The sequence below is a fragment of the Plecotus auritus genome (assembly GCF_963455305.1).
Source record: "Plecotus auritus genome assembly, chromosome: 9".
Classification (NCBI taxonomy): Eukaryota; Metazoa; Chordata; class Mammalia; order Chiroptera; family Vespertilionidae; genus Plecotus; species Plecotus auritus.
The window spans coordinates 70,834,981-70,848,632 of NC_137783.1; the positions used below are offsets into that span (position 1 = coordinate 70,834,981).

Here is a 13,652-nt window from a genome sequence, read left to right on the forward strand (position 1 = left end):
TAATGAGATATATGCTTCTGTGTTCTTACGTTTTCTAGCATTTTCTAAGGTAAGTTTAGGGTATAATTTAATCTCTCAATTTTTTTCTTTCTCAATTTTTCTGTTGTACCCTTCCTAGCAATCTTTAGCAATACTTGCTATAATCTTTATAATCTCTTATTGTCCAATAAATCATTGCTGTAAAACTTCAAAGTTCTTCATACATCCTGGTAGAAACAAATACTTCCTGTTACTTTGCTTTGCAATAATATCTAAAAAATTTTTAAGCCTGGCCAGTATGGCTGAGTTGGTTGAGCATTGACCTATAACCTGGAGGTTTGCTGGTGCGATTCCCAGTCAGGGCACATGCCCAGAGTGGAGGCTTGATCCCAAGTGTGGGGCGTGCAGGAGGTAGCCGATCGATGATTCTCTCTCATCACTGATGTTTCTATCTCTCTCTTTCCCTTTCCCTTCCTCTCTGAAATCAATCAAAAATATATTTAAAAAAAAAGATTTTGCTGCAAATCTGAAGAACATAGTTAAGATCTCATCTGTGGAATTTGTAATTTTGCTTTACAAATAAATCTACGGATCTGACTAGACTTGCTATTTTGTTTATATTCATCTAGTGTTGGCACCAACTCATCAACAAAGATGATGTTGTGTGTGAATTCTTGGCAACAAACACAAGTGATGCTCACATAATACAAGTTGAATAACTTTTGAATCTCATGGTTTATCCTAGAACCACTATGCTGATCCTTACAGTGCAATATAGTATAAAAACTATAGTGGATAAAAAATATTGGCACAGGAGGGGGGTGGTTAGAGATCAACCAAAGGATGAATATTAGCATGAATATTAGCATAACCAATGAGCACAGAACTGGGGCAGTGGGGGTTTGCCCTTGGAGGTGGGAGTGGTGGGGGGAGGGTTTCAACAGGAGGGGTAAAGAAGACATATGTAATACTTTAAACAATTTTTAAAAAAAGGAAATGAAAAGCACAAAGATTGAAAACCAAGAAATAAAAACTTTAAAATTATTCACACAACAGGATTATCCATGTATACAACCTAAAATAAATATACAGATAAACTCTCAGAAGTAGTAAATAAATTTAGATGAAAGGTCAATCTACAATAAATAAATAAATAAATGGGCACCATACAAAATCAGGCAATGGCATCAAATTATATCACCAACCATGTATTCTTTACTGCCACATACTTGCAGTTGGGGGAGGGGGGACATTACAAACAATGTTTATTCAATCTCAACCCTTAAGTAAACATCTTTTTAATGTCCTGATCTGATGAAATGCTACATGCCAAAGTGTTTATCTCAAGAAAAACACTTGTGAGACAATCTGAGCTGTGAGCTGAACTAACCTCTTTTTTCATGGAGATACTATTTTACTTTAAAAGGACAACTGATAGACAAATTATGGATATTTGAACTTGAGAATTTGGCAGACATATTCTTGAAAATAAATGAAGAAGTCTTGTTATTTCAAAGGAAACAACTGACAGTATTGCCAATAATAAAATTAATGCTTTCAAGCAAAGCTTAGAATTTTAAAAATCTGTACCAGCCATTGGGAGTTTGAAGGCTTCCCAGTACTTATAAAGACTATTCTGATAGCCGAAACCGGTTTGGCTCAGTGGATAGAGCATCGGCCTGCGGACTGAAGGGTCCCAGGTTCGATTCTGGTCAAGGGCACGTACCTTGGTTGCGGGCACATCCCCAGTGGGAGGTGTGCAGGAGGCAGCTGATCGATGTTTCTCTCTCATCGATGTTTCTGGCTCTCTATCCCTCTCCCTTCCTCTCTGTAAAAAAATCAATAAAATAAAAAAAAATAAAAAATAAAAAGACTATTCTGATAACATCAATAGTGACAGAAACCAGTGATTTTCAACCAGAATGCCACAAGAATTTTTAAACATGTAATACCTGACTATTTAGTTAGGGACACTGATCTCTTTTCCCTTAGACTGTCAAAGGAAAAAAAAAGATAATATCCAACACAATAGCTGTTCTATGTTAAATCAAAATTATACCCTATTTTTTGTCAGATCAGCAAAAAATATATTTTTTGGTGTGCTGCAGAATTTGTTATTAGTTTATGTGTGCTGTGAGATGAAAATCGCTGATATAAACTAATGTGATTCTTTAAATATTATAAAATAAAATGTGTCAGCACTTGGAAGATCTGAGTAACTCTGAACCAATGTTTTCTAAATTATCAATGCACACTGTGTTACCAAATCAACACTGGGACCCACCTGTAACCCCAGAATTGGTAGAAAGATGATCTTAAGCTGAAGACATTTAAGGTTCAACAGATGTAGAAAAAAAAGCCTCTGGGAGCTTCCTTTAACTGACTAAAACAGCAACTTCAGGGAAATAAGGCTATTATAAATTCCTCTTAGGGCAGTTTTACTCTGAGGAGAGAATGCAAAAACTACTCTAGATCCCTTCTCCAGGGGAGTTTTGTGGCCCTAAAAGAGACAAACCTGTATAGATAAATACTATCACAAACTTTTTATCTCGTTTGTTCTCCTGAAAACCCATTTGTCTTTCCACAAAGTCCCATAAGTGCTCTCTCTTGTACTTCTTTTTTTTAAATATATATTTTTTTATTTTTACAGAGAGGAAGGGAGAGGGATAGAGAGTTAGAAACATCAATGAGAGAGAATCACTGATCAGCTGCCTCTTGAACACTCCACACTGGGGATGTGCCTGCTACCAAGGTACATGCCCTTGACCAGAATCGAACCTGGGTCCGAAAGAGCAGGCCGATGCTCTATCCACTGAGCCAAACTGGTTAGGGCTCTTTCCTACTTCTAAGAAGTCATTTGTTTTACCCTAAGTGCCTTTCTCACCTCTCCCCTTCCCCTTTTAAGATGGTATATAAGCCCCAAATTCTAACCGCCCCTTTGAGCTATTCATTACTGAGTTCACGTAGCACATGTAAACTGTGGGTTTTTTTCCCTCCTATTATTCTGTCTTTTGTCAGTTTAATTCACAGCCTCGGATGTTGAACCTAATAAAGGTAAAAGATTTTCCTCCCCTGCATAACATACTTAAAAGATCCATTCAGCCGAAACCGGTTTGGCTCAGTGGATAGAGCGTCGACCTGCAGACTGAAGGGTCCCAGGTTCGATTCCGGTCAAGGGCACGTGCCTTGGTTGCGGGCACATCCCCAGTGGGAGGTGTGCAGGAGGCAGCTGATCGATGTTTCTCTCTCATCGATGTTTCTAGCTCTCTATCCCTCTCCCTTCCTCTCTGTAAAATATCAATAAAATATATTTAAAAAAAAAAAAAGATCCATTCAAAGTACAAGGCAAGCAAATGTATTTTAATATAACAGTACAAAAAGTTCACTGGTGTGGTTTCAGAATATTCAATGCAATTAACCTATAAGAAACTATCATCTGTCAAGTTCTGGGGTACTATCAAAAAAGAATAGCCACAATTACCCAAGAGGCTGTTAAAATACTCTTCATTCCACCTCAGAGCCAACTGTCAGCTGCCTGCAGCCTAACACCAGAGAACCCCTGCCTCTGGCCACCCTGGTAGGGTAGGGTGCCCCAGGGACGTTTCGAGGTCCCCACCACCACCACCGCTGACTCAGCTTTCGGCTGCCCTCATCTACCACCATGGGAATGATCCGTCTCCAGAGAAGCCACCGCCTTCGCCTGTGTTGCTGCCCACCCCGCAGCCCGCCCCTCAGCCCTTGCCATGCGGCTCTGTTGACCTTCTTGGCCGGAGGGCCACTCCTGGAAAACCTGTTACCTCTGCTTCCAGCCATGGCCCCTGCGCCTCCACCCATGCTTCCTGCGCCTCCGGTTGTGGTACGAGGCCCATCTCTCAAGTGTGCCAGAATTACCATGCCAACTGCGAGACCTCTATCAACCACCAGATCCACTTGGAGCTGTACGCCTCCTACATGTATCTGTCCATTGCCTTCTATTTCGACCGTCGGGACCAGGCCTTGAAGCACTTCGCTACCTTCTTGAGGCAGTAGAGGGAGGAGTGGAAGCAAGCCCAGACATGCATGAGGCTGCAGAACCAGCGAGGGGGGCGGATCTACCTGCGAGGTATCAGGAGGCCTGACCGCAACCAGTGGGAGAGCGGCCTGAAAGCCATGAAAAGCGCCTTGCACATGGCGAGGATGGTGAAGCAGGGCCTGCTCAATCTGCACCAGCTGGCCACCAACAAGAACGATGCCCACCTGCATGATTTCCTGGCGTGTCACTACCTGCGCCAGGATGTGAAGTTCATCTACAACTTGGGAGTTAGTATCAGCGAACTGTGCAAGCTGGGAGCCCCGACATCCAGCCTGGCAGAGTACCTCTTTGGCACGCTCACTCTCCGTGCCAGCAAGAACTGAGCCTGGACTGCCTTCCTGATAGTCATGGAGTGACTTCCCCTTGTCACGGTGCCCAGCAAGCATGTTGCCATATTGCCCTTGCAAAAAAAGTTTTTATGTTCAAGTTTTACCATTTCTTCAAATAAAGTTATTGGCTCTTAAATTTAAAAAATAAAATACTCTTCGCTTTTCCAACTACATATCTGTGTTTATCAACAGATTTTCTTCATATAATTTAACCAAAAGAACATACTACAATAGATTAAATGGTAAAAGGAGACAGGAGAATTAAGCTTCTTCCATTAAAGACACTTATAAAATGTAAATGATGTCATTCTTCTAACTAAATTGATTTTTGCTTTGGGTTAGAAAAAGATTTCTTGGGACACAAACTGTGTGAACCACGCAAGAAAAAAAGGTAAACTGAACTTTATCAAAAATTTAAACTTTTGCACTTCAAAAGACAGTGGCATAAAATGCACAGGCAAGTCACAGATTAGGAGAAAGTATTTGCAAAACGCCCATCTGATAAAAATATTATAAGTAATAAAATACTCAAGAAAACAACATGCTTTGTTTTTTTTCAAATGGGTAAAATACTTGAATAGATACTTTATAAAAGCATGACAAATGGCACCATGGTCTGCTGCTCAGTGGTTAGAGCACCGGCCTTCAGACCAAAGGCTGAGTCTCAGGTTTGATTTTCGGTCAAGGACACATACCTGGATTGCAGGTTTAATCCCCGCACCGGCTGGGGCTTGTGTGGGAGGCAAACAATCGAATGTGTCTCTCTCACGTGGATATCTCTCTTTCTCTCTTTCTCTCTCTCTCTCTCTCTCTCTCTCTCTCTCCCTCCCTCCCTCCCTCCCTCCCTCCCTCCCTTCTTCACTTCATCTCTCTCTCTAAAAATCAAAGGAAAATATATCCTCGGGTGAGGATTAACAACAAAACAAAACAAAATGACAAGTGGCAGATAAGCACATGAAAAGATGCTCCACATCAATAGTCATCACGGAAATTCAAATCAAAATCATAGTATCATTAAACATGTATTAGAATAGCTAACACTAAGAAGACTGGTAATACCAAGTACTGGTGATGGTATAGAATAACTGCAATACTTATACATTGCTGGTGGGAATACAAAATAGTATAACAAGCAACTCTGAAAAACAGCTTGGCAATTTCTTATAAAGTTCAGCAAATATAGCCCAGCATTCCTATTCCTAAACATTCATTTACCCAAGAGAAAAGAAAACATGTCCACATAAAAACTTGTACTTGAATACTAGGAGCAGCTTTATAACAGACAAAAAATGGAAACACATCTAAATGTCCATCAAATAGTGAGCACACACACTAATTTGGTCTAATTTTATAATGGACTACTACACAGCAATCAATAATAAATTACTGCCAATGTATGCAACAGCATGGATGAATCACAAAAGTTTTATCCTAAATACCACAAAAGGCTATATTTTGTATAATTCTGTTTACATGAAGTTCCAGAAAAGGCAAAACTATAGTGAGAGAAAGCAGATCAGTTTGCCAATGGCTGAAGGTAGAGGAGACAATGGATGCCAAAGAGTCATGAAAGAATTTTGCAGGAAAATGGAAGTATTTTACACCATAATTGGGGTGGTAGTTACATGACCATATATGTCAAAACTCATGATTTAAAATGGGTAAATTTTATCATATATAAACTATAACTCCATAAAACTGAGTTAAAAAAAAATTGTCCTGACCGATGTGGCTCTGTTGATTGGAGATTCCTCCTGTGCATCAAAAGGCTGCTGGTTCGATTCCCAGTCAGGGAACATACCTAGGCTGTAGGTTCAAACCCCACTTAGGAGTGTGTATGAGGAAGCAACTGATCAATGTTCTTTTCTCTCTCTGTGTCTCTCTCTCCCTTACTCCATTCCTCCCCTCCCTTCCTTCTTCTCTCTCTGTGCCTTTTAAAAAAAAAGTTTTTATTTGATTCTTTCATTTTTATTTTAGAGACAGAGGAAGGGAGAGGAAGAAACATTGATGAAAGAAAAACATTGATTGGCTGACGCCTACACACTCCCTACTGGAGACCAAGACTAAAACCTGGGCACATGCCCTGACTGGGAATTGAACCAGTAAACTCTCAGTGCATGGGACAACACTTAACCAACTGAGCCACATCAGCCAGGGCTCTTTCTCTGTTCTAAATAAAAATAATTTACAACCTCCACCCCAAAGGCACTTCCCTAAACCTGCTCCACTTCCAGTGTTCACCATCTCTGCCATCCCAGGCATCTCACTGGCACTGTTCCTTTCTCTAACAATCAACACATCTCACCCACCCTGCCTCAGAATAGCCCTCTTTTTGGTTCCTTTGCCACATAGATCAGGTCCTCACTTTACATCTTGCTGAAACTCTGTCTTCCTGACACCAATTTATCTGCAATTTGGCTCATCTAACTTGTACAACCAGAGGTACCCCCTAAAAATTAAATCTGGAGAGGTCCACTTCCAATAAGGGCAGGGTTGCTCCGAACAGACCAACATCCTGCAGATTAAAAATTATAAATTCTAAACGAAACGTAAAAAAGCATCTACTTGAAGGCACTGCAGAGCACACAAGAACCAGGCAAAAACTGGAGAAGATCTGGCACTTGGAAGAAGTAAATATCACTGTAGTTTCCTGTTTTGTTTTGTTTTTTAATGGTCATTTGTCTAAAAGCAAATCCCAGCCAGCTCTATGCTAATGGCTAAAACTGAGATAGAAATCTTGCAGGATTACCATCTCAAAAATAAAAAAAGAGAGATACCATAAAACTGGGAGCTACAAAACACTGCAATAAGAAAATAAGAAACCAGGAAAAACCAAGATGGCGGCATAGGTAAACACCTGAAATTGCTGCCTCCCACAACCACTTCAAAACTATAATTAAAAGACGAAACGGACATCATCCAGAACCACAGAAAGGCTGGATGAGTGGAAATTCTACAACTAGAAGGAAAGAGAAAAGCACACTGAGACTCAGAGGAGCTGCGGAAGTAAAGTGCAGAGGTACGGAGGCATGCTTGCGCAGAAAGGGCTGGCAACTGAGGACACGGTTGTCTTTTTCAATTGGGAGGGAGACACAAGCTCCCAACTGCTCTGAACCCCAGTTCCGGGTGAGACTCTGGGGACCCAGACTCATATGGGGAGAAACTGGACTGTATGGCAGCGGGTGGAACTCGAGGGCGGCTTTTTCTCAGAGGTGCTTGCAGCAATTACCGCAGGACACTGAGACCCGAGGGCCTCTTAGGGCAGGACTGACGGGAAGTCATTGCTGTTTGCTCCACCCTGAGACCCCACCCCACCCAAGGTGTGTGCAGAGGCTTTTGCATATGAATGGCCTGGCCCTTTAAAATATAAAATTACCTAACAAACTGCAGCTGGGTCAGAGAGACCCAAAACATCCAAAATAAAGGCCAAGGCCCCACAGCAGCTTGCACTGCTTCACAGCTGGGTCTCATCTGGGCACTTCCAAACCCCAAACAAAGACGAGAAATCTGCAGATCTCTCCAGATCTCTCTCCGTAGCTCCTGCTGGGTGGCCTCAGGCAGAGGCTAAATTAGCACCTCCTTAGAGATCCAAGAGCCAGTGTACCCAGTGGTCACAGTAGGACCATCCAGATTACAACTCCTCAGATCCATAAGGGACACACTCAGGGGGCAGACTCAGTGAGCACCAAAGCCCCACTGAAGCAAGTCTTGCCCCATAAGGGTGTCTCCAGCACAGAAGTTCTCCCATCGTAGACAAAGCTGATCCTCACAGCCAATTGGCCTGGAGGTCAATTCCTCCCAGGAATACCAACAACAATCAAGGCTTAACTACAACAAGACTGTGCACACAGCCCACAAAGGGTCCACCTCAGGTAACTGGGGAGGCTGAGCCACTGGGCCCTATAGGACACCTACCACACAAAGCCACTCTATCAACACAGGGAAGCAGCCAAAGTGCAGAGACAAAGAAACAGGTCACAAATGAAAGAAATGGAGGAAAACAAACGACTGGATATAGAGTTCAAAACCATGGTTATAAAGTTTTTCAAGAATTTTCTAGAAACTGCCGATAAATTTAGAGACCCTGGAGGATATGAAAAAGGACCAACTAGAAATTAAGTATACAACTGACTTAAAGAATAATATACAGAGATCCAACAGTAGACTAGAGGATCGCAAGAATCAAGTCAAAGATCTGAAATACGAAGAAGCAAAAAACACCCAACCGGAAAAGAAAAAAGTATCCAAAAATATGAAAATAGTGTAAGGAGCCTCTGGGACAACTTCAAGCGTACCAACATCCGAATTATGCAGGTGCCAGAAGAAGAGAGAGAGCAAGATACTGAAAACCTATTTGAAGAAATAATGACAGAAAACTTCCCCCACCTGGTGAAAGAAAATAGACTTACAACTCCAGGAAGCGCACAGAACCCCAAACAAAAGGAATCCAAAGAGGACCACACCAAAACACATCATCATTAAAATGCCAAGAGCAAAAGACAAAGAGAGAATATTAAAAGCAGCAAGAGAAAAACAGTTAGTTACCTACAAGGGAGCACCCATACGACTGTCAGCTGATTTCTCAACAGAAACTATGCAGGCCAGACGGGAGTGGCAAGAAATATTCAAAGTGATGAATAGCAGAACCTACAACCAAGATTACTCTACCCAGCAATGCTATCCTTCAGAATTGAAGGTCAGATAAAGAGCTTCACAGACAAGAAAAAGCTGAAGGAGTTCATCACCGCCAAACCAGTATTATATGAAATGCTGAAAGGTATCCTTTAAGAAGAGGAAGAAGAAAAAGGTAAAGATAAAAATTATGAACAACAAATACATATCTATCAACAAGTGAATCTAAAAATCTAGTGAATAAAAAATCTGGTGAACAGAATATAATAGAATCACGGGCATAGAAAGGGAGTGGACTGACAATACTCAGGGGGAAAGGGATGTGGGGGGTGCGGGAAGAGACGGGACAAAAATCATACACCTATGGATGAGGACAGTGTGGGGGGGCGGGTAAGGGCAGAGGGTGGGGTGGGAACCGGGTGGAGGGGAGCTATGGGGGGGAAAAAGAGGAACAACTGTAATAATCTGAACAATAAAGATTTATTTTTTAAAAAAAGAAGAAGAGAGGTCTCACCAGAATTCAACCCTGCCAGCATCTTGATATTGGACTTCAAGCCTCGGGAACTATGAGAAAATAAGTTTCTGCTGTTTAAGCCATCCAGTCTACGGTACTCTGTTATGGGAGCCTGAGCATACTAATACAATGACCAAAATCTTTGTGCCCACAGTTCCTATGTTTAATAGAATGCTAAACAAAACCTATACACCAATGCTAGAACAAAGATACACAGAGAAGACTTCTTCCCCTGCTTCTGAAAAAATGAACCCCAAATTCAACAGAACGACAGAAAGCATGACATAACATAAAAAAAAACAATTGCATCCTTAAGACTACAAGCAGCAAATTGTTAGTTACCAATCACCATTTGTAGCTATCCAATCAGGTGGTAAAGAAGAGAGATGTGTAGAGTGTATGGAGCACACACCAAAAGGAAATGTTTCATGGAGCTTAGTATAAAATTACAGACTCACCTTCCCACCTTTAAGACATCTGCTGCTAAGTTGCTTACAGGTGCCTACACAGAGACTATGAAGACGATGGCACAGGCCATGTTGTTGGGCAGTAGTGGTAGCTGTTTGGATTGACAACAAAGCCTAGTACAGTGTTCTGCTTCTAATACATTTTCATAATTGCTGGCATATGGATCATCATGAACCCATCTTCTAATCATTATCACTAGATTCTCAAGAGAACAACTAATTGGTCTTTAGGCCCTCTTCTATAAACATTCTTTCTCATGTTGACCTTTCACAATTATCATCTTTTATGCTTGGAAAATGATTCAGCAAATGAGCTTGCTACTTTCACTTAGCTCTTCCACACATTAGCAAACCAAGATTTCCTTGATAAACAAAAATACATTTTAGGAGAATTTAAATAAAGTCATCATGGTATTCACAGCTATTTTGATTTCCAAACAGCTCAGGCTAAGAAACCTGAAAGACTGAAAATGTGATCAAGACCTATGCCCAGCCGAAACCGGTTTGGCTCAGTGGATAGAGCGTCGGTCTGCGGACTGAAGGGTCCCGGGTTCGATTCCGGTCAAGGGCATGTACCTTGGTTGCGGGCACATCCCCAGTAGGAGGTGTGCAGGAGGCAGCTGATCGATGTTTCTCTCTCATCGATGTTTCTAGCTCTCTATCCCTCTCCCTTCCTCTCTGTAAAATATCAATAAAATATATTAAAAAAAAAAAAAAAAAAAAAAGACCTATGCCCATCTTACTCTTGCTGTAGTACCCAGAAGAGGACACAGATCCACTACACAATTCTTTCCAAATAACTTAGAGTGTAACTATTAGAAATTTACTTTTGAATAGCATAAATATAATCAAAGCATTCTCATAGGCCCTAGCCGGCTTGGCTCAGTGGATAGAGCGTCGGTCTGCGGACCGAAGGGTCCCAGGTTCGATTCCAGCCAAGGGCACATGCCTGGGTTGCGGGCTCGATCCCCAGTGGGGGGCGTGCAGGAGGCAGCCAATCAATGATTCTCTCTCATCATTGATGTTTCTATCTCTCTCTCCTTTTCCCTTCCTCTCTGAAATCAATAAAGAAATATATTTAAAAAAAAAAAAAAGTATTCTCATAGACTGAACCTTTAAAAAATCAGGTTACAAAGCAAGTAAAATAGATGGTAGATGCCTATCAAAATATTGATCAAACTTGGGACCCAACAATCAGCTGCTATTATTTCAAGGTATTAATGAATCTCTGAAAGTTCCTTTATTAACTCTAACATAGGGTGTTGGAAAAGCTAAAATCATTAGAAGATTTTTATTTATGTACTTGTTTTTAAAATAAAAATTAGACTGAAAGAAAAGAAACTAGAAATACAAACAGGACTGGCCCCTTATGCACATACACATAGGGTTTTTATTCTTAACTAGTGGCCCAGTATACGAAATTCGTGCACAGGGTGGGGGTGTCCCTCAGCCCGGCCTGTACCCTCTCCAATCTAGGACCCCTCAGGGGACATCCCTCTCACAATCCAGGATGCTGGCTCCTAACCGCTTACCTGCCTGCCTGCCTGATCGCCCCTAACGACTCTGCCCCCAACTGCCCCCCCCGCCAGTCTTCTCGCCCCCAACTGCCCCCCTTGCCGGCCTGCTCACCCCCAACTGCCCCCCCTGCCGGCCTGCTCGCCCCCAAATGTGCCCCCCTCCCGCCGGCCTGCTCGCCCCCAACTGCCCCCCCCACCAGCCTGCTCACCCCCAACTGCCCCCCGTGCTGGTCTGATTGCCCCCAACTGCCCCCGTCGGCCTTCTCACCCCCAAATGCCCTCCCCGCCAGCCTGCTTGCCCCCAACTGGCCCCCACTGCCGGCCTGCTTGCCCCCAATTGGCAACCCCTGCTGGACTGCTCACCTCCAACTGCCCCCCTCCTGGCCTGATCGCCCCTATACGCCTCGGCCTTGGCCCGCCACCATGGCTTTGTCTAGGTCTCCCGGTCTAATTAGCATATTACCCTTTTATTAGTATAGATAGAGGCCTGGTGCACGGTGGGGGCCAGCTGGTCTGCCCTGAAGGGGGTCCCAGATCAAGGTCGGGGTCCTCTTGGGGGGTGGGGCTGGCCTGGGCGAGGGGCCTGGGGTGGTTTGCAGGCCAGCCATGCCCCCATTGGGGTGGGGGGGCCCTGCTGGGGGGCGTGGCCAGCCTGGGTGAGGTGCTGAAGGCCGTTTTCAGGCTAGCCACACACCCTTCGAGGTGGGAGTCCCTGTTGGGGAGCATGGCCGGCCTGGGTGAGGGGCTGAGGGCTGTTTTCAGGCTGGCCACACCCCCACTGGGGTGAGGGTCCCTGTTGGGGGGCGTGGCTGGCCTGGGCGAGGGACTGAGGGCCATTTGGGGGTGGTTTGCAGGCCGGCCAAGCCCCTGGCTTTGTCCGGAAGGACGTCCGGAAGGTCTCCCGGTCTAATTAGCATATTACTTTTTTATTAGTATAGAAGATAACATCTTTTACCTTCTGCCCTTCTCACAAAGTTTCTCAATTTCAGCTTTCAGATCTTGCTCCTTCTGCAAAAACTCTTTCTTTTCTTTCTCTATCTTCTTCTTTGTTTCTTCTCGCTTTATCGTTACATCCTGGATAGCTTTTAATATCTCCTGAGTCCCACATAATTATAGTCACATACAAATAAAGAAGGAAATAAATTAGTTCTTTTGGTCTGAAAGTTATTTTCAACTTTCACAATTTAACATATTGAATTTAGTAAACTCAAATTGAATTAAAGCCCTAACTGGTTTGTCTCAGTGGATAGAGCGTGGGCCTGCAGACTGAAGGGTCCCAGGTTCGATTCCGGTCAAGGGCATGTACCTTGGTTGCTGGCACATCCCCAGTAGGGGGTGTGCAGGAGGCAGCTGATCGATGTTTCTCTCTCATTGATGTTTCTAACTCTCTATCCCTCTCCCTTCCACTCTGTAAAAATCAACAAATTGAATTGAAGGAAGCTGGTTGATGAGTGGCTCCTAAAGCCAGTATTTAGATGTAAGGAAGACAGTTACAATAAAGCAGATTTCAATTCAAGAGGAGAAAAAATTTCTAACTGTTCAAAAACTGGAATTTACTGCCTTGTACAGCAATAAGCTCTCCATTATTGGTGTTCAAATAAAGGCTAAATGAACCAGTCAAGAATGCTGAGAAAGGTATTCTTGCACAGGGTGGGAACTTGTTATTTTCAACAAATATGGTCTTGTTTTGTTTTGTTATGGTCCTACTTTATTACGTGTGAGGTTATTTTTTTCTTTTCTCACTACTTAACAAATATATTAACATGAAGTTAAGTTATAAAAAAGTGATAAAGTTGAAAGATAAATACCACATGATCTTACTCATATGTGGGATATAATGATCAACATAATTTGATAAACAAAAATAGAGCCAGAGACAAATGGCAGGGGAGGTGGGGAAGTTAGAGAGCAACCAAAGGACTTGTATGCATGCATATTAGCATAACCAATGGACACAGACACTGGGGAGGTGGGGGCTTACCCAGGGTGGGAATGGCTGGCAGGGAGGTATCAATTGGGGAAAAAGGAAACATATGTAAAACTTTAGACAAAAAAAAAAAAAAAAAAAATTTAAGATGGAAAACCATACCAAAAAAAAAGTGATAAAGTTAAGTCACTCCCTAATTCACACCAATTCCATCC

General features: G+C 42.7%; 1 protein-coding gene across 4 annotated transcripts in view; it reads right to left on the reverse strand.

Moving 5' to 3' along the window:
- The window catches only part of RNF214 (ring finger protein 214), a 38,881-nt gene that overhangs the window by 11,871 nt on the left and 13,358 nt on the right, over positions 1-13,652 (reverse strand). For all 4 annotated transcript variants that reach the window (XM_080688111.1, XM_080688109.1, XM_080688112.1 and 1 more), the window contains exon 6: positions 12,466-12,605. In XM_080688111.1, coding sequence (XP_080544237.1) covers positions 12,466-12,605 — 140 coding nt within the window. The remainder of the gene's footprint in view (positions 1-12,465; positions 12,606-13,652) is intronic.